At 47.5% G+C, this 27,428-nt stretch overlaps 1 protein-coding gene across 3 annotated transcripts in view; it reads right to left on the bottom strand.

Moving 5' to 3' along the window:
• Positions 1–3,881: 3,881 nt before the first annotated feature.
• The window catches only part of LOC144147018 (uncharacterized), a 60,984-nt gene continuing 37,437 nt past the window's right edge, over positions 3,882–27,428 (bottom strand). For all 3 annotated transcript variants that reach the window (XM_077679032.1, XM_077679033.1, XM_077679034.1), the window contains 2 exons: positions 12,144–12,311; positions 3,882–6,999 (listed from right to left, as the gene is read on the bottom strand). In XM_077679032.1, coding sequence (XP_077535158.1) covers positions 6,721–6,999; positions 12,144–12,311 — 447 coding nt within the window. In that variant the 3' untranslated portion in view covers positions 3,882–6,720. The remainder of the gene's footprint in view (positions 7,000–12,143; positions 12,312–27,428) is intronic.

Genomic DNA, 27,428 nt, shown 5'->3' with positions numbered 1-27,428 from the left:
CTTTCAGAACAGCAAGAACATGACCCAGAACTGGATCATTTCTGGTGGCTTGGGCCACAACACCAGGTGAAAGCAGTCACGGATATGCCTCCTCCAGCAAGATGTCAGCAGGTCGTGGTAATGCAGTAGTGTTAGTTGGCAGAGGCAGTCTACTAAGAGCATCGGCGTGGCCGAGCTGTTTGCCAGGCTTGTATACAAGTTCGTACTTGTACGCAGAAAGCTTGAGAGCCCACCTGACCACTCGAGGCGAAGCTTGCACGGGAACGGGCTTGTTGGCACCCAGCAGTCCAAGAAGTGGCTTGTGGTCAGTGTGTGCTTCGAATGAGATGCCCCACAAGTACTGGTGGAACCGATCCACACCAAACACTAAAGCCAGTGCCTCCTTGTCGAGTTGACTGTAGTTTTATTCTGCTTTTGACAAGCTCCTCGAGGCAAAAGCAATTGGATGTTTCCGGCCATCAGCATCTTTGTGTGCCAGAACTGCACCTATACCATAAGGTGATGCGTCACAGCTGAGGCAAACAGGAGGGCAGGGTTGAAATGCACAAGAACTGGAGCTGATGTTACCAAGTGCTTGCAGGCAGTGAATGCATCTTGTTGTACTTGTCCCCAATCCCACTTCTTCCCTTCACAAAGCAAGTGATGGACGAAGGAGTGACGAAAGATTGGGTAAGAAGCGCCTGTAGAAGTTGACAAGTCCCAAGAAACTCTGAAGTTCCTTGACATCTTGAGGCACAGGAGCATGCAGAATGGCTGCTACCTTGTCAACGTTCGGGGAAAGGCCTTCCTTGCTGATGAAGTGCCCAAGATACTCAAGTTGTGGCACGAAGTGGCATTTTTCAAGTTTCAGCTTGAGGCCAGATTCCTGAAGCTTGCTAAGCACAGCACGGAGGTTGCGAAGGTGCTCAGCATCATTTGCGCCAGTTACAAGAATGTCGTCGAAATAGACTGCTACACGTGGCAGTCCCCCGAGCAAGTTCTCCATTTCACACTGAAATATGGCTGGAGCAGATGAGACGCCAAAAGGCAACCGGGTGTACTGAAACAACCCCATATGCGTCGAAATGGTAACATACTCCCTAGAGGCCTCGTCAAGGACAACTTGCTGGTACGTATCTCGCAAATCCAATTTTGTGAATTTCTCACCTCCAGCAACCACAGTCCACAGGTCCTCGATCCTTGGAATGGGGTACTGTTCCACTGTTGCCACTGGGTTTAGGGTGACAACAAAGTCTCCACAAATTCTGATGCGTCCATCCCTTTTGGTCACAGGCAAATAGGTGCAGCCCACTTTGCTGTCTTGACTGGAACAAGAATGGAATCTCTCCTTAATCTTTGGATTTCTTGAGTGACTCCATCTGTCAAGGCATACGGCAGTGGGCGTGGCTTGAAGAACCGAGGCGGAGCATCTGAAGGAACATGTAGAGAAGCTTTAGCAACCTTGAACGTACCCAGGCCTTCTTCAAACACTTCGGCATAGTCTTGGACTAGGTGTTTGACGTCGGAAAGTGCGTGCACGTTCACTTCAACGTCGGAAACGCCAATGCCCAGCTCAAGCATCCAGTTGCGTCCTAGAAGAGTGGGCCATCCATACCTGCCAGGTCTCCCGAATTGTCCGGGAGACTCCCGAATTTTGATGGTTTTGTACGATTGTACAGCCGAATCGAAAATCTCCCGAATACACACCCGTGTCAGGCCAAACCTTTCTCCCAGTTTGGACACATTGCGCCGGAGCTACCCGAAAGTCTAATACAATCCTACAGCCATTGACATCGTGATAAGTGAGGAGGTTAAAAAGCGTAGTCGGCCATGCGTGCAAGTTAAGCTGCTAAGTAACACAGAAACGCAAAATGTACGTGAGAGGCAGTTCAGTATGGTAAAGAAAAATTGCACCCAGTTCCGAGCACCCATCCTACCGGCGCGTGGCCGCAACACGTTCCACTCTGAGCAATGAACGTTTTTTCATCATCATGTCTAACACAACCCTCAGCCACGTTCTTTTGGCAAGGAGTCACAGGTGCGAACATTGTTACACTCTACAGTATTACCAGGACTTCCTGAAAAAGGTGGCGTCAGCCCCGCCAAAGATTTAGCATCTGACCAGTGGTGCATACCTCATTAGTTGTTTGGACGAAGCAGTGTAAATAATTGCACTCTGCTGCTACTAATTTTCAGATGCCACGCATCTCATTCACCCGCCTTGTCCATCCATCCGGCGTCGGCGTCGTCTTTGACGGCGTCCGCCCCTCCCCCATTCTCCTTGCCGCGCCAGCTGCGCTCTCCGCCGCTCACCCCCTCTCCTCTCCGATAGCGAACACTCTCTCGCGAGGGGCATCGGATTGGATTCAATTGGATTGGCTTGGATTAAAGTGGATTGTGTTGCGTCATAGCCGCGGCAGACGCACTGGCGCCGGCGCGTCCCCTTGCCGTTATGCGCGCTATAAAACGCGGTGCCTGTACCACTCCGCTCCATCGTTCCAGCGCCGTTCCTCCGCTGTCCAACGCTGCAACGTGAACCCCCTATGCGTCGCATCTACAAAGAGGTTCCCGCGAGGGGAGGTGGTAGTTTTTTTCGATCCCTTAGCCTCCCCCCCTTCCCCTGTAAGAGCTCCTTAATGCCATCTCGGAGAACCTGGCAGGTATGGCGATCCGTCCCCGGTAAGAAAAATAGGTAGGTCAGCCTCCTTGCCATGAAACTTCACGCTGACATCAGATTTGCCTTGAACCTTTTTCAGTTCCCCGGAATAGCTTCGCAGAAGCACTTGTGACGGCTGCACAGAAACCGAAGGCAAAAGCTGTAGAAGACGCGACTTGGCCATGACGGAGACACTTGTACCCGTGTCCACTTCCATGCGGAGCGGCTTGCCGCAAACGTCAACAGTGACGGTGAAAGGCGGAGGCGGTGTGGCGTAGTCAACTTGCCACATGTCGAAAACTTCGGAAGCAGAAGTTGTAGCGGCGTCCTCCTCGCGGACAGTATTCACACGATGACGGTTGCTCGACGACGGTGAACTTCATGCCGAGAACGAATGTGCCTTGGAAGGGCTGTTGCTTTGTGCTTGGCTGTCCTTTCATCTCGCATTGCACACCTTCACCAAGTGACCTCGTTTGTGGTAGTAATTGCAGATTGACTTCACATGCTTGCATTTCGATGCAAGGTGTCCGTCCCCGCAGCGGTAGCAGGTGACGCCCCCCTCCGAGACTAAAGAGACACGGTGAGTCGAGAAAGCGCTGCTCGTGCTAGCTTGGGCTATCTCGCCTGCGTCCTTTTTTGCTGCTTCCATTGCCAGGGCGGTCTGCACGGCATCGTCGAAAGTGTGGTCCGGTTTTTCCAAGAGTCTTGTTTGGACGTCCGCGTTGTTTATGCCACACACGATGCGGTCGCGGAGCATGTTTTCGAGTTCAGCACCAAAGTTGCAGTGCTCGGAAAGGCTCTTTAGTGCTGCGATGAAATTGCTGACGAATTCCCCTTCCGCGCGTTCAGTTAAAACGAAAACGCTGCATGACGGCAGATGGCTTCGGACAGTAATGGCTTCCAAGAACTAGAAGAATCTCGTCCACTATCTTGTCACTGGGCTTGGCGGGCTTGACCAAATTTCGGAGCAAAGCATACGTTTTCTGCCCGCAGCAGCTGATGAATACGGAAGTATGCTTCTCTGGGGCGACATCATTGGCCAAGAAAAATGCTTGGAGCCGGTCCACGTAACAGGGCAAGTCGTCTCCTCCCCCCTCGAACGGCTCGAGGTTACCGAAACTTGGCATTGTGAACGGATGGAAGAACGGTGCGGGAACGAAGACTTGCGTTAAGCTTTCTTTCATCCTCGTCGCCAGTTGTTAGATGTGTAGAAGTATGGATGTCCGAGCGGTAAGTGACTACCGCGAACAGCAGGTCATCAGGCCCGCGAAAGACACGAGAACATGCCGAGCCGTTTGCCCAGAACGAACCGTCTTTATTTTCCCAAGACGGCCACTCGCCGCTGTGCCAGGCTTGCACGGCTGAACATAAAACTATCAGCGCCGTGTGGGGGCACTGCACATGTACTAACATTGTAACACCGACATGCTTTCTTTCTTTTTGAAGTTAGTGAATTTTACAATGGTAAACCGTTTTTTGTTGGTGGCGGGTGTCCCGATTTGGTGAGAGCTTTTGATGTTGCAAGTGTTATGTTGGTAACTGAGCTTTGTTTGACAGAAGGCCACTTGTTCCTCCTATTCCTTTCCATGATCCGTTAACAGTGTCATCTAGTTCTAGGATCAGGAAATTATTTCTTTGGAGGCGTTTGCTTAACTTGATGCTTTCAATTTTTAGTGTTGCTATTTGCTGAGTTATCTGGTTGCGAGGGGCGATTTCAGCATTTGTGTTCCAGTTGCTTAGTTCTGATTTGAGTGCTAGCAGGCAATTGTTTTGGGTGGATAATAGATGGATAACTTTGTCTGGGCCAGCTTAAGCTGCTCCATTTGTGTGCGTAGGGCAGCTTGTCCAGCTTCTAGCTTTTGAATAACGTTCAGGATAGGGTCAGGGGTAGGTTTGGGTGAACCTGGGCTGAACTCCACATTACACGAGAGCAGTAAGAGCAAGTTCGATAGCAAAAGACATGCACCGACATTGCAAATAAAGCACATAACCGCACAGCACTGGGGCCAGACACCACAAAAAGAAAACAGTTACTGCTACAATGTTCTTTGGTACAGCTGAGATAACTAACCTGGAATGTAAGCAGGAGCTTGTGCACTGTGCCTTTTCTGGTGTCGAGCCCCAAGCAGCTGGTGTTGTTGATGGTGATGGTTGGATGTTAATGGCACAAGGCCAACTGGGGCAAAGAGTGCCAAAACAGTGGTTAAATATGAGAGGTGAGAACGTAGACACTAAAATCAGTAAGCAAGAACAAAAGTAAAATCAATAAAAGACAGTGAGGATGGCTGGTGTAAAAGGCCAGGTTGTGATGGTGCATGGCATGAAATAAGGCTTTAAAAAACTACGCGTGATAGGAAATGAGATGTAAAAACTTGATGCCACTGAGAAACTTAAAAGTGCATTGCACAGGAATCACGGGATCATCCGCTAGAAAGAGTGCTGGGTGCAGTGGAATGTGTTGTCTGTAGAGTTGAGGGAAGTGCTTGCGTCTTGTTGTCTGGAGTGCTTTGCATGTAATGAGGATGTGAAGTACGGATAAGCCCTCCCCACACCTGCTACACAGGGGTCTTGGAGATCCAGTGAGCAGATGGGAGTGTGTCGCATTATAAGCAATATGCTGGGGTCCCACAAACAATGACAATGATGTGGGCTATTGCCAGGTGAAGGTGCCTGGATCAGCCAAGACCGGATATCTGGTGAACCTGTGACGGTATGGCGGTGCGCAGGGGATCCAGAGTGGTGTTAAAGGCAGAGCGAGTGGTCTGATCACAGGCAGTGGATCCAGGGAGGGAGGGGTTGTGGCGGGTAGCCATTACACGAGTACCTGGAATGTAAGCAAGAGATCGTACATAGTGCTTTCAGCAGTGCAGAGCCCGCAGTGTAGTGTTATTAGTACATATTTTTTGCAAACTTTGCAGCATAACTTTTGCATGCCAATAGGTTGTATTCACTGGTGTGGCGCGCATGCCAACAGCCATGTGTGTTGCCTTATCAGCGGGGACGCGCAGGCTCCAGCATGGCAGCAGTCGCATGAGGCTGCCCCACCGAGCTCAAATCATTACCTCGACGTTAACTACCGTTTTGCGCAGGGTCCTACAGCCCACCTGTTGCAAGACACGAGTGAAGTCGTCAGCACAGATCATCTGACTTTCAGCTGCAATGTGTTGGTATTGGCCACTGATTGCTCACCTGTTGATGAATGCTTCCCCTTCAGCCGATTGGCCACCAGCCGATATATGTCGCTAATCTCGCAGCTAACCATGCGCGCACTGTTATGCTCCTGTGGATCTCAATAGGCGTGCGCATGGAAACTCACTCTTTAGAAGCTACTTGGCTTTTGTATTGAACGACTCTGCGGTGGGCAAGGTGCGACGCACGTGTTTATATCCGTGTTCGCAAACATCTGCACTTCCCCATAAGCATTTCATGCATCATGCCGCTGCCTTTCACAACCGCAGCTCCAGTGGTGATGCGGAGTTGTCTCAGGCAAATAGAGCATCACCACGCAACGTCACTGCGATTATTCATATCTGTTCAAGTCACAGCCAAGAATAGGGTGGTAACAGCAAAGCCGACGAATGTGTGGGCTTCTTTTTTGTTTGTTTTCCCCCTGCAGGATGCGGGCACATGCGCAGGCAGGATGGGCACTGTCATGGCGGTTTTCAGTGCTGCGAAGAGAAGAAATCCCACACTAATCTTTTTTGTGAATACCACCAATAAAATATTTTAGGGGAGGCAAAGTGATATATTAATGACATAATGTGCACAAAACGCGCCATGTTCGGAGTTAGAGCTATAAGGGAGAACAAACACCTTTGCATAAGTTCTAAAGCCAATTTTGAATTTACAATGACCACAACACAAAGATGCAGGTTACTACACCACCATGTCTTTATCCACTGCACCCTGGCTGTGCAAATTTTGTGCACCAGATATGCACTGCCCAGGTCTTTATACTGAGATGTTAACTAGAGAGAGGATACGATAGGGGTTAGCAATGACTGACTCCAGCTAGTTCTGCACATCAAACAAGTAGGTAGCCCTTAAAAGGGCTGTTTTGTTCAGCCATCCTAAGATCTTCAGGTTCAGTGGGGCGATGCCACGCCGGCTCGGGAAGGGGAGCAGTACGCCACGCATTCACCGGTTGAATGGCCTTTGGCTCTGCAGCGGTCGCACTGGCAGACTTTGTATCTGCGATGGAGGATGGGTCGCCCAGGCAGCAGAATGGAACGCCCATACTTCCTGCATAGGGCTTTCACCATTATTTCGGCCATCTCCTTGATGCCCCCCAACCGGTTCAAATGGTAGCCGTCGACTGCCAACAGGAAGCGCTTTGGCTTCTCCAAACTATCCATGAACTTGTGCTGCGTGAAAAAAAAGCACACATTAGCACATTTGGATAATTTAGTACTCATCACTTTGACAGCTGATGACAATTTGTGATTAAAAAGACAAGAGAGATAGAAACAAAACAAAATGACAATGAGCACTCACTCACATGCAGGCAGGTGTATAGTAGCACCTTAAGGGGCAAAAAATCTAGTGTACATCCTAAAAAGAGTACATACACTTTGATAACGTGTTTTTGACTTTAAAAGAGCTAGCTGATTTAGGTTAACGTTCATTTCACTTATCAATGGATTTAACAGGTGCAAGATGAATTCTTGCCTTTTTAGGCATGCCATATGTTGCACAAATAGTTTTAGTTGTTCCCTTGCAAAAGCTTTAAAAGCGCTTAAGGTACACCTTCTTCAAATTTTTCAAAAGTTTGATGGTTAAAGGAGCCATGAAGAGAAAATGCAAGTTGGTTTTATTCGAAAGATTTCGTGTTTTATAGTGCCCCCAGCGCTTGTCCGGATACAAACGGTGCTTTATTCACTGAGAAATTAAACAATTTCGGTTAAAATTTTGATTTTCCCGCTCAATCGTGCGTTTTCGTGGTCCCAAGTGACATCACGGGAACCGACCGCTCTGCAGCCTAGAGTACCTTCATTCACGCATCCGCCGTACAGGGTAGAGACACGTATACGCTGGCGCCGCCATTTTCGGTTGCTCGCTCGCCGCCGAAGCAAGTCATTGTGTCAAAACCGCGCTAAACTTATCGCCGCAACGCGGTTTACTGAAGAAGTTTGAATCATTTTGTCTGTTTCGCGTTGCTAGGTCTCGTGGGAAACGAAAAGAATAACGCGTTGAGCCCGTTGGCCCAATTGCGGCGGCACGGGACCGTTCAAAGGTTGTCTCCACCCTGTACAGCGGTGTTGGTTTGTTCCCGCGTTTCTTTACGTTCCGTAACCTAGATGGCGCCCCCATACCGTGGCAAGCGTTTGGTTTGTTTTTGCCCGCATTTAAACCTGGCTTGTTTTTGTTCTGGGAGAAAATATTCGTTCCCTGAAACAGTGCTCGCTCGACAAATTGGGTCACGTAAGACACCGTTGCTTGCGTCAATTGGCCAGTGTCGTCTGAGACAACCCCAAGTCCCGTAGTGCTGTGCAGCTGGCTAAACCAAGCATGCTGTGCGCAGTACAAACAGCAGAACGCATCAGTACTTCTATATTTACATGTGCTTTCGTAACTTCCACTGTTTGTCCCATCATTCTTATTGCTTTGTAAAGAATGTGCCCTAAATTTAAGCGCAAATCGCTCGTTCGTGTAGTTTGTAAGCTCTACCTAATTTTCGTCTGCTTCTGCCAGCCTCCGCCAATCGCAGAGCTTAGCTCATGTGACATCATAGGTTCAGTTGCGGGAAATGAGCTGGTGGGTCGCATGACCATTCCCGTTTTTCCTAATTATGTAGCTTATTTGAGCGAAGTTTACGTTAAAAGTGGTGTCAGTATGATTCTAACGAGACAATCTTTTGAATGAACCAAACTTGTGTTTTCTCTTCATGGCTCCTTTAAATTTTTATTTCACATAAACCTTATTAAGTACCAACCCTCTAATAATATCCAAAAGCTAAAAATAGTGAAAATGATCACATTGATGCTTGTTGTTGACAAAAAAATTGCGCAGACTTGTCTGTTACGAGAACATGCACAATAGCAAATGGATTGCAGGAATTGAAAACTTTGGCACAAAGGTAGCCAAGTAACCACACTGTGCAACTAAGTAGGGTCCTTGACATCCGATATTTGGTAATCAAGTTTTAGTAAAAGTACCAAACAAAACAAAGAACTGTGCCATTTTTACCTGCATTGCTTAAAAGAAATCATGATTACATCAAAACTTACCACCCGTTTTTAATAACCCTAGTTTAGTGCACAGGCTAGTGATAAATGAACGAGCGTGCGACGTTTGTTAAAAAATATTCAAACTGTTTGCGCACAAGATAGTGCGGAAACCCGCTGCTGTGGCTCAGTGGATAAGGTGCTGTGCTGCTGAGCACGAGGACGCGGTATTCAAACTGTTTGCACAACAAGAAAGTGCGGAAGCCCGCTGCGGTGGCTCAGTGGATAAGGTGCTCTGCTGCTGAGCACGAGGACGCGGGTTCGATTCCCGGTCGCGGCGGCCGCTTTTCTGTAGAGGAGAAAAGGAAAAACGCCCGTGTGTTCGAGATTTCGGCGCCCGTTAAAGATCCCCAGGTGGTCAAAATTAATCCGGAGCTCTCCACTACGGCGCACCTCATCGCCTGTGTTGAGTCGGTGCGTTAAATTTAACCCTTCAATCAAATCAATCAAGAAAGGGCGAAAAGTCAAGTTTTGTGAAAAGCTGTGGCTAGCGTTCCGTCCAGACGGCACGATGTACAAGTGCTAAAGTACCGTCCAGACGGAACGGAGCGCTACGGTTTATCCTTCTGTCCAGACGGAATACAACTGAGAGCTTAGCGTTCCGTCCAGACGGAGCCGGCATGAAATTTGTACAGTTCCGTCCAGATGAAAGCAAAACCGGCTGATTAGACGCCATGCTCAGTCGTTAGATTTGGGTGTGCCTCGGATAATGGCACTCTTGTACCGGGTTCGATTCCCCCCCGCACATGCTTTTTTTTGCGTGGTTGTGCCAGCGTTTTGTAACAGCTAACTTCGCGCCCACTTTACAATTTACGCGGTGAGAGCAGTCGGTCTTGATTTTGCACTCAACCGGCCGCTCCGCTACCGCTCAGCCAAGGCCAACGTGTCCATTGCCAGAGTTCTGATCATCTGTAGTTCGTAATGGTTACTACTAATTAACGGTTATTCTGGCTAGAGAGTTTTAGCATATCGTTACCGCATTTACGTTATCGTTTACCGTGTTTGTGGGAGTCAACTGCACAGTGCAAGAGTTACGGCGAACGGTAACTTACCGGCACAGGCTTCACCGTCGCCAGCGGCTTCTGGTTACACGGCAAACGGTAACACAAACATAGTAACGATATGCTAAAACTGCCTAATTAGCAGAAGCGGTTCATTAGGCTGCGTAACTATCAAGAAAGACTGCTCTCGCTGCTTGTTCTGAAGCGGGCGTGGTCAAGCGTGGCGGTTCGTTTAATGGCCGATCATCTGTAATCATTGAAATTGATTAATCAAATGTTACTCTGGCTAGTCGTTACCGTGTTTGCGTTACCGTTTACCGTGTTACCAGAATCCAGAGTTTCCGTTTACCGCTGAAAACGGTAAAACACGTTTTAGCGCCCCGTTTGCGGTTTGCATGTTTCGGCCGCCGTGGCGCAGGCAGCGACATCTGATGAATTAGTGTCAAAGCAAATGATGCATAATTTTGTTGGTCATACCGTATTTACTCGCATAATCCTCGCACTTTTTTTTCTGAAAAGTCAATGCAAAGTTAGGGGTGCGAGAATTATGCGGGGAAAAAATCCGGTGCACAGTGTTGCCAATTTGCCTTATGCCAATCCCGCTAAATGTAGCGGTCGTTTTTTGTATAGGTAAGCTCAGTGTTGCCAACAACAGCTATTTCTTTTTATTTTATTATTTACAACGTAAACAGTCTCCCGTCAATCAGCGATCATGAAATTGCCGCCTTTGCTTTCTGGCGCGCGCCCTATCTCGTCGTCGTATGTGCGTGCCCTACTCCAGTAACGCACGTTGAAGTCGGTGACGCCGATGTGCCTGCCTGCGGCAAGGTTGCCGTGTTCGATCGCGTACTGTTTCGCTTTCAATTTGAAAGCGGCAGTGTAGAAATTGAAAGCGGCAGTGTAGCTGGCGTTCCTCCCGATGGCGAAGCGGCACCAAGCACAAAACAATTAGATCAAAAAGTTCTCAAAACGGCAGCGAGCCATCCACCACTGACGCGAGTGACTCACTGACTGCTGCCGCTCAACGGCGGGACCACGACGGCGACACGACGACACGACGACACGACAGCGGGCTGTGCGAACACCGTCCACAAGTTGCGCGCACGCGAAACATGCGCGAAACCGGTCCAGGACAGTGTGAGTAGCGTGTTAGGGCGCCTGTTAGGGCGCCTGGATGGCCTCGGATACACAGCGCTCTCCGCCGAACGGAGAGGCGTCGGGGGAGGGCGCGCGTTGGAGAGCGCGTGCACCATGCGGGTTTCGCGAGCAGGCAACTTTCGCCGCTGCAAAGTTGGGGGTGCGAGGATTATGCGAGGAACCGAAAAATTCAAGTTTTGGTGGCTCACATTAGGGGTGCGAGGATTACGCGAGTGCGAGGATTACGCGAGTAAATACGGTATCTATTTGCATTTGTTTAAAGTAGCCAGAATTTTCACTTTTCGGGTAAAGCATTCACACTAACTGTAGTTTTGAGAATACTGTAGCCATCACCTGTAGAGCTTTAAAAAGAAAACGTGTTGGTGGCGCCACATAGGCTGAAGCATTCACTGTGTACCGATTGTCCTGAAACTTTCGCTTCAGTTGCTTTTTTAGCCTGAGCTTGACTACGCCTGCTCATTAAAACATCCAGCTTATGTTATTACTGTTTTTACTAAGCATACCTATAAAAAGGATGAGCCCGATAGCATGCAAAGCGGTAGCATAAAGTGCGTACAAATAGTAAACAACAGAGACGCTTGCGGAGTCACGCATTCCCCTTATGAAAATTTAAATCAATGTCTAGAAAAAAGAAGCCTTAGAAATTCTTTGAATAACCATTTTCGTATCAGACTAAAGCATACCAGAAAACTTGCAAATATACTCTGCTCATATTCGTTGCGTCATCAGATTCTGTTAGCGGACCACTTAGGTTTCGGTTTCACAACCACTCATCAGCTCTTAAAAAATTGACTATGACTTTTGAACTAACCAAGATAAGAATATGATCCTGTCTGCAGAACATTTCCGAATGTTTGGGGGTTCTCGAAATATAAAAAAGAAAAAAAACTGCGTTAAACAAAAGCCTTTTTAACAGTGGCGACATCCTTAAATTTTGTCTCATGACCAAGCCGTGTCGTTATGCTTAGCACTGAGAATAGCGCACAGTTGCAAGTACATGTCCGCGATCAACTACACCAAAACTGTGCGAGAAGGCAGCTGCGACAGCTTTGTATATTTTGCAAACCTAAACTAAACAAGCCAGCACTTGCTAGTTTCATATACACAGGGTGGCGTCCTTGTTACCTCAGGGTTGAGGATGAACACGTCTGGCATCCGCTTCAATGCACGCGTGAGGTTCCGGTTCAGGGTCCGTCGCTTACTTTCCGCAACCGCCGAGGCGGAGCAGCGAGGCAGGACCTTGAAGACGAACACGGCTGAGGCCACGCCACGCTGCAGCTGGACCACCAAAGCCTGCAAAATGAAGAGCGTCACAGCCTTTCCTCCTTTATGCACCTGAAAAATGCAAGGGTTTCGTATACGAACCGTGAAGTCCTCACAGATTTTTCTTGGGTCCGCTTCCCTGTGGTCTAAATCGTTTCCACCTACGTAGAGCACGGCGAAGTCCGCGCGCTTAAAATGTGCGCGCGTTACTGCTCGCGAGAGCATTGGCGCATCGTGCCCTGGAAAACTGAAGGTGCAGGTCTCGATTGATGGCAACAAATGCAGCCGAGACCGGCAAAGAAATTTCAACTGACTGTCGCCAATGATCACGCCGTGCAGGAATGCCATGCCTCACTGTCGGACCTCGTGAGCAAAGCGCCAAGACGCTGCAGGCAGCAAGCGTCATGCCAGGTCACGCTACCGAGTTTTTCCCGCCGCCTGCGCTCTTAAACCCTCGCTCACCCCCGCCCCTTCCACCTTTCCAGTCCCCTTGTAGCTACCACTCCTCTCCCTTTTCCCCGATGACCCTGAGGGCGCGCGGTTAGCGCGACAGTATTAAAGAAAATGGGGTTAAGGTCTTTCCGGAACAGGACGTTTCAGCACAGGGCGGTTCGGTACGGTCTTTCGTCACGCGGGTCTTTCGGTACAGACGAATTCAGGCGAGCGCTCTAGGCTGCTCGTGTTGTTCACGTCAATGTTGCAAGCACGCAATTCGCACCTATTTATGTCCCTAAAAAAACCCAATAATCGACGTGGACGAGGCATCGGCACAAGGAAACAGAAAATAAACAAAAAAAATTTAACAAGTGTAATTCACAACATGAAAGATAAGTCACATGAACCACAAAAAATACAAAGAAAGCGCTAGTTGTAAGCGCTGTACCTATAATTGCCTCGCTACGTTAAGCGTATGACTCATCCTCTGGGTGAAAATGTCGGCTGGTGAGCACACATTTTTGCGGTAAAAATGGGACTAAAATTCTTTTTTGCTCCTCCTCCTGCTCACACGGTGGGGTGGCGCCTGCTTATACGGCACACTCAAAAGTATGCGCACCGCATACGACAGATCGCGGGCTCGTAGGTATAACCTACCGTATAATATAAGGTGCCAAAATTTAAAAAAGAAATCCTTTTGGGGTGCAGGGGAATAGCGGAAGGAACTATATCAACAAAAATGCGTGATGTGCAGTGAAGGCCCACAGAAGTCACAATCAATGCCTAGTCACGTTGGGACTGTTTTTCTTGTTCTGTATTATTTGGGGGAACAATAACGTTAGCGTCACGGGCGCTACCATATGTACTTGAGAAAAAAGTGACAACAACAATATCATCGCTCTCATTTGCCATTGTTCTAGTGAAGGCTTTGAATATCGATTTTTAACCCTTTCATGCATACGGGCCTCATATGAGGACACATATTTATCTTACTACAGACATCATCCAGTTACTTGCATCGAGCTATTAGCCGCATAGTGTCCTCAATTGAGGACGCGTCAGAGTTCCTAACTTGTTTCACAGATGGCGCTAGCTGTCTGTGTTTCTTAAATCGCCAGGTTCTGAGGGGCAGTAGGCTTGCTTGAGGTCGTTCAATGTTCCCAAAAAACAAAAAACATTTGCTCGACAGGTTATGGTGTTTTTCAACTACAAAAAATATGGTCGCAAAGAACAATTCCTGAATATTATGAGCTTCTTTTGTTAAAGTTTTCTTCTTGGCGGTGGGCCGTAGAGAAAGAAAAGAACAGATGTCCTCAAGTGGGGACAATATGCAAGAAACGTATAGCCTTACCTGCAGCGCCACCAAAAAAAATAATACTCGTAAAATGCCAAGCCAGTGCTGAAAGTGCTTGTTTTTTCCCGCGCTTTACGTGCATCGTTGAGTTTGCTTTTGCGCGGTTTATTGAATGTGAAAAAGTCTCCCGCTTCCATAAACCTTGGGTAAAACCACACATTTCGAAGATGTGTTCCAAGCGGGGACTTTCCAGGGAAGAAATTGATGCTCTTTTAGAGCTCTCCTCTGATTCTGGTGACGATTCCGAAGCGGATGATGGGGAGCCGCTCCTCACCGATATTGGCACTTCGAGCAGCTCGGGAGACGAAAGTGAAGACAGCGAGCCTGTGCGTCATAACGGCGCTTCGACAAGCTCTGGTGCAGCTAAAGCCCCCTCCAGAACATCTATGGTGAGCAAGAACAGCACACCGTGGATCGCCGACAAAGGCAACGACTGGGCAGGAAAGGCTCCCGATTTCCTTGATAAGCATAAAGTCAATGTGCACGGTGCGCTCCCCATTGACTACTTCCTGGCTCTTTTTCCTGAATCGTTACTGGAGCACATCGTTTTTCAGACAAACTTGTATGCCGTGCAAAAAGGGAAAGAGAACCTCAGGTTGACACTGCCAGAGCTAAAAGTCTTCCTTGGCATATGCATGGTAATGACTTACATCAGATATCCTAGAATCAGAAATTACTGGTCAACGGAATCCGGACTTCGAATGGACCTTGTCGCCGATTCAATGCCTGTCAACCGTTTTGAGGAGATTCGAAGATTTCTGCATTTCAAAGACAACAGCGACACTCTGAGCTTCCAGAATGACCGCGTAGCTAGAATGAGGCCAGTCATTGATGCACTCAACGAAGCATTTTGCTCGGCAGTTGATCCCGAGGAATACCAATCCGTTGACGAGATGGTGATACCATTCAAGGGGCGCTCCTCCATAAAGCAATATCTTCCAAGTAAGCCGAAGCGCTGGGGTTTCAAGGTATGGGTGAGAGCAGGAGTGTCTGGCTACATTTACCGTTTTGAAGTATACCAAGGCGCAACAGGGGGGCGATCCAATGTTTCAAGCGAAATTGGTATGGCCGGAGAAGTTGTCATCAGGTTGTCCAAGGGACTTGAAAGGAAAAATTATAAAGTTTATGCTGATAACTTATTCACATCTATGGCCCTGGTCAGGAAACTGAGAGAGGATGGAATATTGTTTGTCGGTACATGCCGTGCAAACCGTCTGCAAGGAGCGGATAAAAAGCTCAAGCCCTTGAAGGAGCTCAAAGCGGATGGAAGGGGAAGCACATCAATTTGCACCTCAGCCGACAACATCACAGTGACAAGGTGGCTGGACAACTCGCTTGTTCACGTTGTTTCCAGCTACGCCGGACGGCATCCTGGAGGCACTACCAAAAGGTACAACAGAAAAGAGAGAAAAGTAATGGATGTCACCCGGCCGTACTCCGTGGAACTTTACAACAAACACATGGGAGATGTTGACCTCGTGGATTCCTTGATTGCAAGGTACAGAAACGACTTCCGGAATAAGAGGGGCTACTTGAGGATTTTCTTCCATCTACTAAACGCCGCAGTTGTGAACGCCTGGATTGTGTGGAGGTGGGACAAAGGTGTGGAGCATCCAATGGACCAACTTGAGTTCCGAAGTCGCGTTGCCAAGGCGCTCATATTTCGTGGTGAAGCAGCACAGAGCTCGAAGCGACGAGGACGACCATCCAACGATTCGCCGACAGCCCCCATAAAGAAGAGAGTGTTCAACCATGTGCCCCTGGAAAAGAGGCTCGATGGCGGGCGCCATTTCCCAAGGAAGAGCGAACAAAAGTACGCCAGCCGCTGTCGAAGCCTTGCCTGCCGCAGCAAGACAAGGTACCTCTGCGGTCGGTGCAACGTGCCTCTGTGTCCCGAGTGCTTCCAGTCCTTCCACAGCACCTAAGCTGAATGTGCAAGACTGATCTTCAGCATTCCATTTTGAATTGCAATTGTTTCTACCAGTGTTTTAGCATGAATGCTCAATAGAATGATTAGAGTATTATATATCTCATGTGTGCTGAAACCAAAGAAAAATATCAACTTAAAGCATGATGTCCTCAAATGGGGACACGTTGATACTTTCATACAGAGGCTCTTGATCACTTGAAATAAATTTTTTTCATAGTCTTTGTGGCCCCTACGAATACTTTTTGGTGCAAAATAATTTTTGTATTCTCTGGATTTAATTCATGCATGAGAGGGTTAAATTGTGCGAGTGGTTGCGACGTCGCAGCAGGCCCGTTATTCTGTTGTAGTCAACCATACTTACGTGCACGGGATAAACAAAATGTGGGTTTATTACTGAGTAATTTACCGTGAATATTTCTGGCCGCATTAGCATCACAAGCATTAGGTAATTTGTGTATGTTTCGTCGTTAGTTAACATGAATTTGCTAAATAACAAAAATCATACGCATGGAGAGTGCTGCCTCCTTTCAGTCACCTGTGGCACAGGGGATGGGTCGCGTTTTTCAAGGAAAGAGGCCAGGAATCCGTGAGACGTTTTCTATTAGCCTATTAAAAAAGTCTAATCGATATAGTTAGATTTGCTCATGTCTCACGGAGGTCGCAGCGGCCTTCCTGTGTCCTGATTCACCAGCTAGGCGTCGAGTTGTTGCCTGCTGAGGATGAATCAGGTTTTCCTTTACAATTGCTTTTGCGTTATATGCGACTCACGTCCACTTTTCTCCCCATTTCTGCCGCTGTTACACGACACGACTCAAGCTTAGCTTGCGTTTTCTTTGTTCAGGCACGTTTCGGACGTGCAGCGTTCAATGAATGCGCGGAGAAAAAATAAAGTGGGAACAATCGCAGAGGGTGACGTGTGTCTGTAGTCGGGTTATGCCGTGCCACCTAACTGGGTTAGGAGAAGACAGCGCGGTTTACACACGGACACAGGGAAGAGTACTTGACACACGCTCGTGTGTGTCAAGTACTCTTCCCTGTGTCCGTGTGTAAACCGCGCTGTCTTCTCCTAATCATGTTAAACCAACACGCCCAGATAGCCACGTTAGTGCGTTTCACCTAACTGGGGCCTGCTTTTTTAACCATTCGCCGGAAGGAGGGTAAGGAGATTGGAAGGGCCCAGGTAAGGGCAGGCCGTGGCTGCAAGGAATTATTGGGACCGGGGCGTGGAACCGATGGGTTGGCGTCTTCTCTTGTGCGGAGATGCGGCGGCGGCATCTCCTTTTCACAGGGAAACGTCGATGATTGCTTACAACTAGAAAACAACAAAATGGAACGAGGGAAGACACCAGAGAAAGAGAAGAAGAAAGTTTTATTCGTCGGGTGTTGTTTTGTTCATGTACTTTTTTTTCGTATTATACATGGATTACTCGCTTAGCTCTAATACTTTGTACCCATGATTGCAGCGCCTACATGTTTTATTGACGACTAGGCCGACCTGTATTTCCACAGCGCCTAACTTCTTTTTGCGTGTGTGCGTAACGTTTGTGCATGCATGTTAAATGAGGTCCCTTGTGAGCTGAACTTCGGAACTGAACCAACAGGTTAGTGCGCACTATGCAAGCAAACACGATGTGTAGTACTGAATGTTGGATCCTAAATATACGGAGCCGTAATGCAAGGACTTCCTTCTTGATACGTACACATGTTCAACAATGTTCAATGTTACAACGACAACAATGTTCAATGCTACCCGTCGGCTGGAACGAGTGAGCCTGTTCCCATGGAGGGTGCCCAAGCCTGCTGCAACTCGGAGAAGGGGGTCGCGCTATCTTCTTTGTAGCCCGTCCTCCAAGAACTTTACTGTATTAGGCTACGTTCCTACATCTCTCTTTTGAGTCGAACCATGAGACCCACATGCGTACAAAAAAAAGAAAGCACGTGGACATTCATTTTGTGCACCTGTGACGAACTTTCCCACTTGTCGAACCGGCCTATGACGAATGACCCTATGTGACCAAACGGCCTATTACGAACCGGCCTATGACGAAACGCCATGTGCCAAACGGGCCGTATCCCGTGAAAAACAAAGCTAGGTGGGTTCAAAATAGTCACGTGACCCACTTCTCACTCTCATACAGAAACCCGGAGGTATTCTGGAAAACACAAATATAGCAGACATGAATACCAACCACTAAAAGCAGACTTAACGACAGGAAAAGCAGACCTAACGATGCACGCCTATTTTTGTGCTCTGCGCCGCCGAAATTCCTTTCCTTTGTAGACACGTGGAGCGCCTAACAAAGCCTGGTCACCTATACCTACTGAGGCATCCCAGCCACCGAGTCGCCAGACTCAGACGTGTGACGAACTGCAACTTCGCTCAGTAGCTTTGAGCAGTGCAACTGCCATTAGACTGAACATCTGGTCTTTCTGTGGTCTTTCTATGAACCTGTGGTCTTTCTATGCAGGGTCACATCAGCAACCTTCAGTTTGTGTCAAACGAAAAGCAGCAGCCCCTCCTGCCATTCCGTGGGACTTGCTGTGCAGCAAAGAGGGTGCACAGCCCCTTTGGACTGCTATGCAGCTGAAAGAGTGAGTTTGATATGGCTGCCATGCCGCGTTGTGTGAACGCTAAGGAAAGGCCCCCCGTCAGAAAGCTTACCATGATACCAAAGAAAATGGAGCCTTTGGGGTGAAAGTACCTATATGATTTGAATCACACATTTTTCTATGGGAAAATGCAAACATCCCACTTCATATTTATTTGTTTTGGAAGGGGCATTTCACCACTACATCTAAACCCACTCGATGGACAACCTGACACCTTGAGATCACCGCAAGAGGAACTTGCAAGAGATGCTGGTGACTGACAAGGGACCTGCAGGGTCTGTGCAACAAAAAGTCTACCGAGAAAGCAGGAGCATTTTCAAGGCTCAAGGCAAGCTGTTGGCCACCAAGAGCAAACTGGATGGGCGATGGTACCAGGCACGGGTCATGTCGCTGCAAGAAAACCGTGTACTCTGGTGTTTTACATGGACTATGGCTCCCGAGACCGGTGAGCTGCCATCATGGCAAGCATTCGACAACTGCCTCTTTACCTGTATGGTGTCTGCTACCTCTATCATCATGCTGTGCACTTTGTTCTTGTAACACAGAAAGAAAACATAGCCCTCTAGCGGAACAGTTCTTATGGCAAAAGCAAATTTTTTCATTCCTTCAGCAAGAATTTCATGTGTCCCAGAATGAGACCCGAAAGGCCGATCCACACGAAGGACCAAATTGCTTTCAGGCCGTGGTCCACGCATCCTGAAATAAGATCTGCCCAGTTCACAAAGACCGCCGCTAGACTGCAGGACCACAGTTTTTCCGGTCAAACAATTCGCTGAGGCTCTTCCCTCCTCAGTATTCACGTGGAACTGCAGCGATTTCAGCCTAGCCAGCAAATCTTCTCTGGCATTGGGTTTTGAGTCAAATCCCACCAAGTCATTGGCTAAAAAAAGCATCATTCTGTCGTCTTATTTTTCGCCTCCTCACTGCCACAGCAGTGCTGCTCTGAGAAACTACCCTCGGTGTCAGCTGAAGCCGAAATTGCTGCCCCTACATACGGCAGCGCACACGGCAGTCGTACATACCCTACATAGGGGCAGTCGTACATACCCTGCCCCTACATACGGCAGTCGTAGTTCCTTCTTCTACGACTGGACACACAGTGGCAATCAAAACACTCGCTGCTCTTCCACCTTGCCTGCCCACCCAATGGCTCTTCGAGGTGTACAAAGAATGAACGTTTGGCCGACGAGCCAGAGCCTAAAAATTATTAAAGGTTCACAAGAATCCCATAGGCGGCATCCTGCATGAGCAACCTTTGTTTTCACTGTGTTCTTAGATTGACGAGGTTATTTTACTTGTCGCTTGTGTAACAGATCCAGACTTTGTCTGGAACTGTTACACAACGGATGAGGTGTCTTGGATAATGAGATGAATGAGGAGTGTAGGAGAAAGCTGCACTAAGAATGAGCTGGTTAACGCAGTCCCCTGCAGAGTCCCACAAGGCAGAGTCACACAAGGCCAAGAACTCTCTGAAATGCCAGAAAATTCAATTACGTCTCCACAGTTCCCTAGTGCCTGTCCCACATCCCACCTGGCCCTACAAACCCATGAAAGGAATCAATGTCCATTTACCAGTGAACACTCTACAAAATATTCGCAGTGCTTAACACTGGCACAAGAGTAGCATTGCATATGCATCTGCTGCAAAGGAGATTCAGCCCTTTAACGCTGCTGCACTCGCATGAAGTTGAAAGCCATGTGTGGGTCCAGGCATCTGCCATCCTAGGGTCTACCCGTTTCTACCGAGTCTTTTTCTTTTTGGCCGGAGGTCAATGGACCGGCTCAGTGTGCATAGGACGGGCTGGAACTAGAAAGAGATGTTGGAGACTGACAAGACACCTGCAAGGTTCCTGCAACTGTGGAGACTACAAAGAGAATGGTCAAGGCCCACGAACTGGGGATCCCCAACAGCAAACTGAACAGGAGCTGGTATCAGGAACGGGTCGCACCACTGCAAGAGAACAATGTCCTTGCTCAGGTATTCTCCATGGACTTTGGGTTCTGCGAGGGTATGTCTATGAGACGGATGAGGTGTCTTGGAGAGCGCTGCACTAAGAATGAGCTGGGGATCGCAGTCACCTTGGATGCAGCATCCCTCATGGCCAAGAACTCTGTGAAACACCAAAAAATTCAATTGTCTCCACAGTTTTTTATATTTACTGAAAAAAGAATGGTCAAACATAAGGTCCTGAAACAAGATTTTCGAAGAATTTACTGTCGGGAATCCTGTTCTACTAAAATAAACTTACCGATTTGTGGTTTTATTAGGCCATCTAGTCATAACTGGCCAAGAGTTCTATCTGAACGCTGCACCATTCGCAATGAATCGGCCGCGAACCTGACAAGGAGATCAACATCCCTATGCGTCTTGTCTCTAATTAAAACTGTGCCACTGTACAGCTTTTTCCAGTATGCTCAAGTCAGGATGAATCCTCAGTTCGAGCCTTCAGTTTACCAGTACACATTGGTACTCAATACTGACAACCTACTTAAACTTTTAATTTCTTAGAAGAAAAGGGACAGCCAGCACTGAACTGATTTGTGGCAGTTCAACTCGACATTCACTCTCAAGGAAAAAACCTATGCAGGTGACTGGTCTTACTCCTAATTCAATACGACATTCAATTCAACTGGCATAAAGGAGAGGAAATTGTTCAAAGTAAGTTCTCAGTGCAGCACGACTTCTGAGACCATCCTCTGTAAAAGCGTCAGATGTCTCTCCTCCGAGACCTGCAGAATGTTGTGAACACTAACAGTTGAACAAGTGAGTCCTCAACACCACGGTAGTGACAGTATGCTTACCAGGCTAGTTTCGTCATGTTGCGACAAGAGTATTTTCGAGGCATAATGGACGACAGGCAACGTGGGCATATGTCCGGACTGGGCGGTGTTTCTACCATTCTGTATAGCAGCACACGTGCTGTGGAGCAGCTATAAAATCATTTTTAATTTAAGGGGTTTAATTATTTTGAAAGACACCTCTTTCATCTACAGGATAACCTTACTCAGCTGAGAGCGAGTTTTGTTCCAACACCAAAACAAGCTTCAGGTGCTAGTCACCTAGTGAGGCCTCTAGGTCACTGCGGCTATGTGGGTAACAGGGGAGCTCTTTGAATAAATGTTACTTCTCTCTCTCTCTCTCTTTTTCTCTCTATTTCAATGGTGTTTGAAAGCAAGTGGTGGTACCAGCATGTGCAGGCATAAGGGGTCTGTTGTGGCACGAATGCTGTGCCACTGTGGAGCATGAGATGCCTGCAGGGACCAGGAAAGCTGTAGTGAATGCAGGGAAGATCGGAGCCCTGGACAAGGAAACAATGGAAAGCTCATCTAAGGTTGGCCAAGACGATCTCACGGATGACTGGGGAGCAGATCCTCTCTACTCTATATAGACAAACTACTACGCAGTGCTGGCCGAATTGGCTAATGAGTTCAACAGCCCTGCAGTTTTCAACGGCTACAGTTCTCATGGGACAGAGCCACCGAGCTAGACGCAGAAACCCGAAGATTGGATTTGCTTCAGTGGGAGCCCAGGGGAGGCTAGGGTGAAGATTTCCTTCACCCTAGGCTGAAGAAGTCCTTTGCGCCCATGGCCCAGCTTTTTCTGGCAGCACTGGACCCTGAGTGGGTTTGAGACCTAAGACAGGAAGGAGACATCAGGGACAACCCAGGCACTATTCCTCACCGCAACAACCGCAGCTAAGACATTCTCCCCTTCTCTATTCTTCTACAGACTTCCAGTAATCATTCTTCCTACTGCTGTACCTTTTTACATGCATTGTGTAAGCTCTTATACCGTATTTACTCGCATAATGAACCCACTCGCGTAATGAACCCTCCCCCCCCCCCTGTTCTTGACAATTAGCTTTTTTTGTCACATTGAATAAAAAATACAGTGGGAATATGTTTTTTATCTCAGCATGGTTGCTGATGCCGTAGACGATCTCAGTAACTCGATATCCTGTTACAGTACGGGCAGAAATGCTAAAAACGCAATCCAACAAAAATAAATCTCAACAGTATCCAGAGACGTGAGTGTGAATGCTGTGGCTCGCAATTTAAAAATTGCGTGCTTGCGAAGCGCCACCTGCTGAATGCAAAACAAACCTTCTTGCGCCATAGAAACGTTGTGGCGTGCAACAAAGCACAGAACGCACTCCGCACTCTTTCCCTGCTCTTTGCTGTTCCGGCTGGTTCTGGCAGCATGCGAACAAAGCACTAAGTGCACTCCGCACTCCACTGCTCTTGCTGTTCCGCGACGTCGCCATTACGCTCCATGGTTTTGTTGTTATGCTGTGTTGCGACTTTTTTTTGTGCTCCTGGTGCGCTCCGTGCGATGGGCCTGTACATGAGCTACACAGCCAGTTTTAAACTGAAGGTGGTGGAGCATGCATTGATGCACATAGAAACCGCGCGCTGGGCGGCACTTCAGTGTTGACCCAGTGCGTGTACGCTACGGGTGAAAACAAGAGGTTTTCGGGCAGTGAATAGGGATCACCGTGTTTCGTGGGCCCAAAGAGGGGAAGTTTCCCGGTATCGGAAAAGATATTTTGAAGTGCCTTGACAGCACGGAAGACTGCGCTGTGGGCTAACAACAAATGTGAAGCCGCAAGGGACTTTAGTGAGGAGGGCAGCTTCATGACTCGCATGTTGGGAATAAAAAAGAAATTTCATTACATAATTGCCTACGTGTTTTTACAAAAAATGCAAGACTTTAACCGCACTTCTCGTATGAAATTCCAATTTTGACAAATCTCTTGCAAATTTTTCTCGCATAATGAACCCTCTCCCCAAAATCATGCTTAATTTTCTAGAAAAAAAATGGGTTCATTACGCGAGTAAATATGGTACTCACCTCCTTTAGTGCTGCCGTGTTGCATGTTTTCTTAATGGGTCTTCATTAGCGATTGGGAGAAGCTTTCATGCTTGTGCACTCTTCAGCTTCGTTTTATTTTGTCTTTCATCCATTCTGGGTTTGTCGATTGCCGGCTCTAATCCCAAAAGGGTGTCCACTAAGGTCTCTCAAACAGTCACCTAAGCCTGTAATCTGAAAATGCCACACCTATTGGTCTTATGTGTCTGATTACCATGTCTCATTATCATAGCTGAAGCGCATGAAAGATTCAAGATGTGAAAATGTCGCTGCACTTGTGCCCCCTAACTACTGAGGTAACTTCACTGTACCTCAATGTGCATATATCCACTTTCGGCATCGATTACTTGCTCAGGTAACAAGCAATGTGTCCTCTGTATTAAACCATAGTTTGAGCACGGTGTCAGATATGCGGATTAGACGCAGCCATAGAAAAGCTCCAAGTCGAGACCCCCTCCAGAGAAGCTAGCTCAGGGGTGAGACAGCTGAATCCGATTTGGGAGCAGTTTTTGGAGCAGCGAAATCTCGATTTTGGAGCAGAAGAACCTTGATTTGGAGCAGTGAACAACATTTATTATGTCAGCTTATGTGCCTAAAAAATCAAATTTTTGGCAAATCGAGGGGGGGGGGGGGGGAGTGCACTTTTTCATCGGTTTTGAACGTAAATAACACTGAAATAGCCTTTCGATAAAGTACCTACTATGTTCTACCAGAGTCCTTGTATTTCTTGTACCAGAGGAAGCTCGCTGTCAAAGGCAGCGATAACAGCGTTTCATAACACCGCAATAAGTCCGAAATTTCACTTCAGGCACGCACCGCGCCTCACACTCAAGGCCGAAACATGGCAAATTCGCGGGCACCGCGTTGTTTTTGATGAACTCAGTCTTCCGAGCGGCGCAACTTCCCGTAACAGATCAAACAACTAAATGTACCCACCCCAATAACTGAAACCACGGTAGAAATAATAGCACTCTGCCTGACCTAGAGTGAACTAGCCTGAACCACGAGTAACTGCTTCGCCCGCTGATCACGTTTTCCAATGCGGCGCCCAGTGATGTCGTTCCGGAGATATGGCGCTCCAAAAATTGTCGTTTTTTCATCAGCTTGAACAAGTTTCGTCGCCTCAGTAAACATTAGTATTTTTATATAGGACTTTGCGATGGTTTTCGATGGAAAAGCTTTAAAAATGTACAGAATATAACATGTGCACCACGACATTGTCTCTTTCGAAAAAACTTTCTGGGACAATTTTATGCGTTTTTTATTGATTGATCAATAAATTAAACTTTTACAAACACCATCACCTTAGGGGTAGTTATCTTCGTGATGTTCTTTTCCCCGGGGCTTCTCCTCCAAGCCGCAGCAGTGCTGAGGATCTGACCCCGAATATCCTCAACCGACAAACTCAGCCTCCGATACAAAACTGTAGATTTATTTACAGCCCGGCGGGCGACTAAAAAACAGGACTCGCGCGGAGACCGAAGACAACGGACCGAGCTCTCCTGCGCCCGGGCCGCGTCTCTCTGTCTTCATTTCCATTGCTCTTCGTCGGTGGCCGTCCCATGTGGTGGCGGTTAGGACATCCGGTGCGAGCAGGCGGAAAGCGCCGCGCAACACGTGCTTTCCATTTCCGCGCTGCTCGTCCCCCGGCCCGCTCCAGTTGGTGCGTCGAAGCGCCCGACAGGGGTGCTGAAAAATTATGCCGTCAGAAAGCATTTTCGCCCACTGAAACTGACGGGAGCATTCAAATCCTTGGCTCTCATACTGCTTTGGAGCAGTTTGGCGCAATTTTTCCGATTTTCAAGCTTTTGGAGCAGCCTGGCGCAGGAAAACAACTTTGTATCAAAACTGCGCAATATGCGCAGCTGTCTCACCCCTGCTAGCTTGACTGCTGCTTCATATTCTGCGACATCCAAAACTGGTTGCAGCCACTTTCCAGAGGGCTTGCTTGGCAGTACCCAGGTTTCAGGATAAACTTGTAAGGCATAACCATGAGTGCGTCCACGAATTGCTCAAGTCCACACAGATCTGGCAGCCAGCCAACAAACTGGGCTGCATTAGCCGCTCGGCCAGATCTAAGAAGGCATGAGCTTTTAGTGCAAGTGCAATTACTTTCTAGGGACATTACATTGGCATTTCAGATGCCATTGCACTGGGGCATCTAGGCTCGACATCCAATGGTACTCCTAATGCTCTTATTGCCTTGTATCTAGTTATGGACTGCTCTAATGCAACTAAAGTCGTGGACACATTTTTCACATGATGGCGTCAATAACCGTTTGGAATAATAAAAAACAATTCAATTCAATTCAATTCAATTCAATTCAATGGCACATAGTGTCAGCTTTGTGGGCTGTCCTAAAGTGCTTACTGACACACGACCATAAGGCAAGGATGAGCCGCATTCAACAATGTACATTTTTTCTAACTTGAAAGACGACTTAACCAGAGGTCGATGGATAACATTAGGCTAGTTCAAAGGAGGCTGTGAGAAGGGGTGACGCAACGCGCACCAAGAAAGGGGAGCGGCACCGCCCAAGGAGGGTAGGTGGCTGCAGCAGGTACAATGCAAACTGCCTTAAAGGGTAGAGATACCGATGGGGAGGAACTGCAGGTTCTTGGCAATGGTGAACGAGTGCAACGAGCTTTGGAGGGTGCAGTCCCTGTGACGGAATGGCACAGGTGGAGGTGCACCCAAAATGCTCAACAGCAGTTCAACAAAATGCCTAGGTAGGCTTCTGTCTTCACACTGTAATGAAGCACTATAAGTAGCCAATAATTTTTTTTTCTGCGGCTTGCATGGAGTTCATGTCGTTCGGCTCTCACACCGCACGGCAACTGCACTGCAATCATATAAAACCACAATTAGGAAAGGCTTGCCTCTACGGCAGAGAGGTAATAGTGTGGCTAATTTGTGGCTATTTTGTGGTTAATTTTTCTGCTTCCTGATGTTTTAACATCTCCACTGTATGAAATGTGATGTGCGTGTTTTCACCTGTTAGATATACTATGATAATTGATGAACCACCCGTAGTAAATTACAAGTTGCTGTCTGTGTATTGCCCAAGCGTTTTGCAATAAGACTAACACACATGCTGCCTGCATTAACAAGTACATAAATAAAGAAGTACATATAATAACAATCAACGAAAGGCCTGATATTTGGAGGCATCTTTAAGTTGTTAATGTCCTATTTTTTTAGCATTAAGCATCAACAGAAATCACTGCACCACCCTGCCTGACTCTGCAGTCATTGCAGCTTTGAGTAAGCTTTCTAATTGTTTTCCTCTACCTCCCCTCTCAATTTATCAGAAGGGTTTAGAAAATTGGCTTTGAGCTTGCTTTAACTTTATAAAGACGCGATACATTTAAAGTCCCTAAACTAGTGCAAGAAATTGCGGTATTCAAAATTGCTGACCTGAACATTGTTTTTTGGCTAAGCGTTAACTTTTAAGTTGTAGATCAGTCAACTGTCCATAAAAAAGCATCAGGTAAACATAGCCACCTTGATTTTCAATGTGATTGTATATTGACAACCACATAGAGCCCCGTGGCCATGCAGCAGCATTGTTTACACAGACTCAACCGGTGTTTATATTCTACAAGCAAAACTCACTTTGTTTCCCTCTAAACGACAATATTCTCAGGAAATATTTTGTATATATGTGATCATGCAACACTGCTTTTCTGATAAAATCCGTATTTCAAAAATATTTTTTGCAGCTATCTGTTTCTGTGTTGCGCCATTGACAGCGTGCCTGAAACAAAGTGATTTTGTTTACATTCAGTACGTCTGGTTACCCTAAACAGATGGTTTACGTTAAACCATGTGCTTATTCGCCACTACTAAAGACCTGCCATCACATATTTCGGAAAGAAGGACGTACAAATCCCAGGCTGATGCGCTTTTCTTGTTAACGCTGTTCTGCCGGCTTGTGAAATTATTTT

Source organism: Haemaphysalis longicornis, unplaced genomic scaffold (genome assembly GCF_048455015.1).
Source record: "Haemaphysalis longicornis isolate Haplotype H1 unplaced genomic scaffold, Haemaphysalis longicornis Haplotype H1 scaffold_7, whole genome shotgun sequence".
NCBI classification, from domain to species: Eukaryota; Metazoa; Arthropoda; class Arachnida; order Ixodida; family Ixodidae; genus Haemaphysalis; species Haemaphysalis longicornis.
Note: the sequence above shows the minus strand (reverse complement) of the source record. Positions and strands in the feature narration are given on the sequence as shown.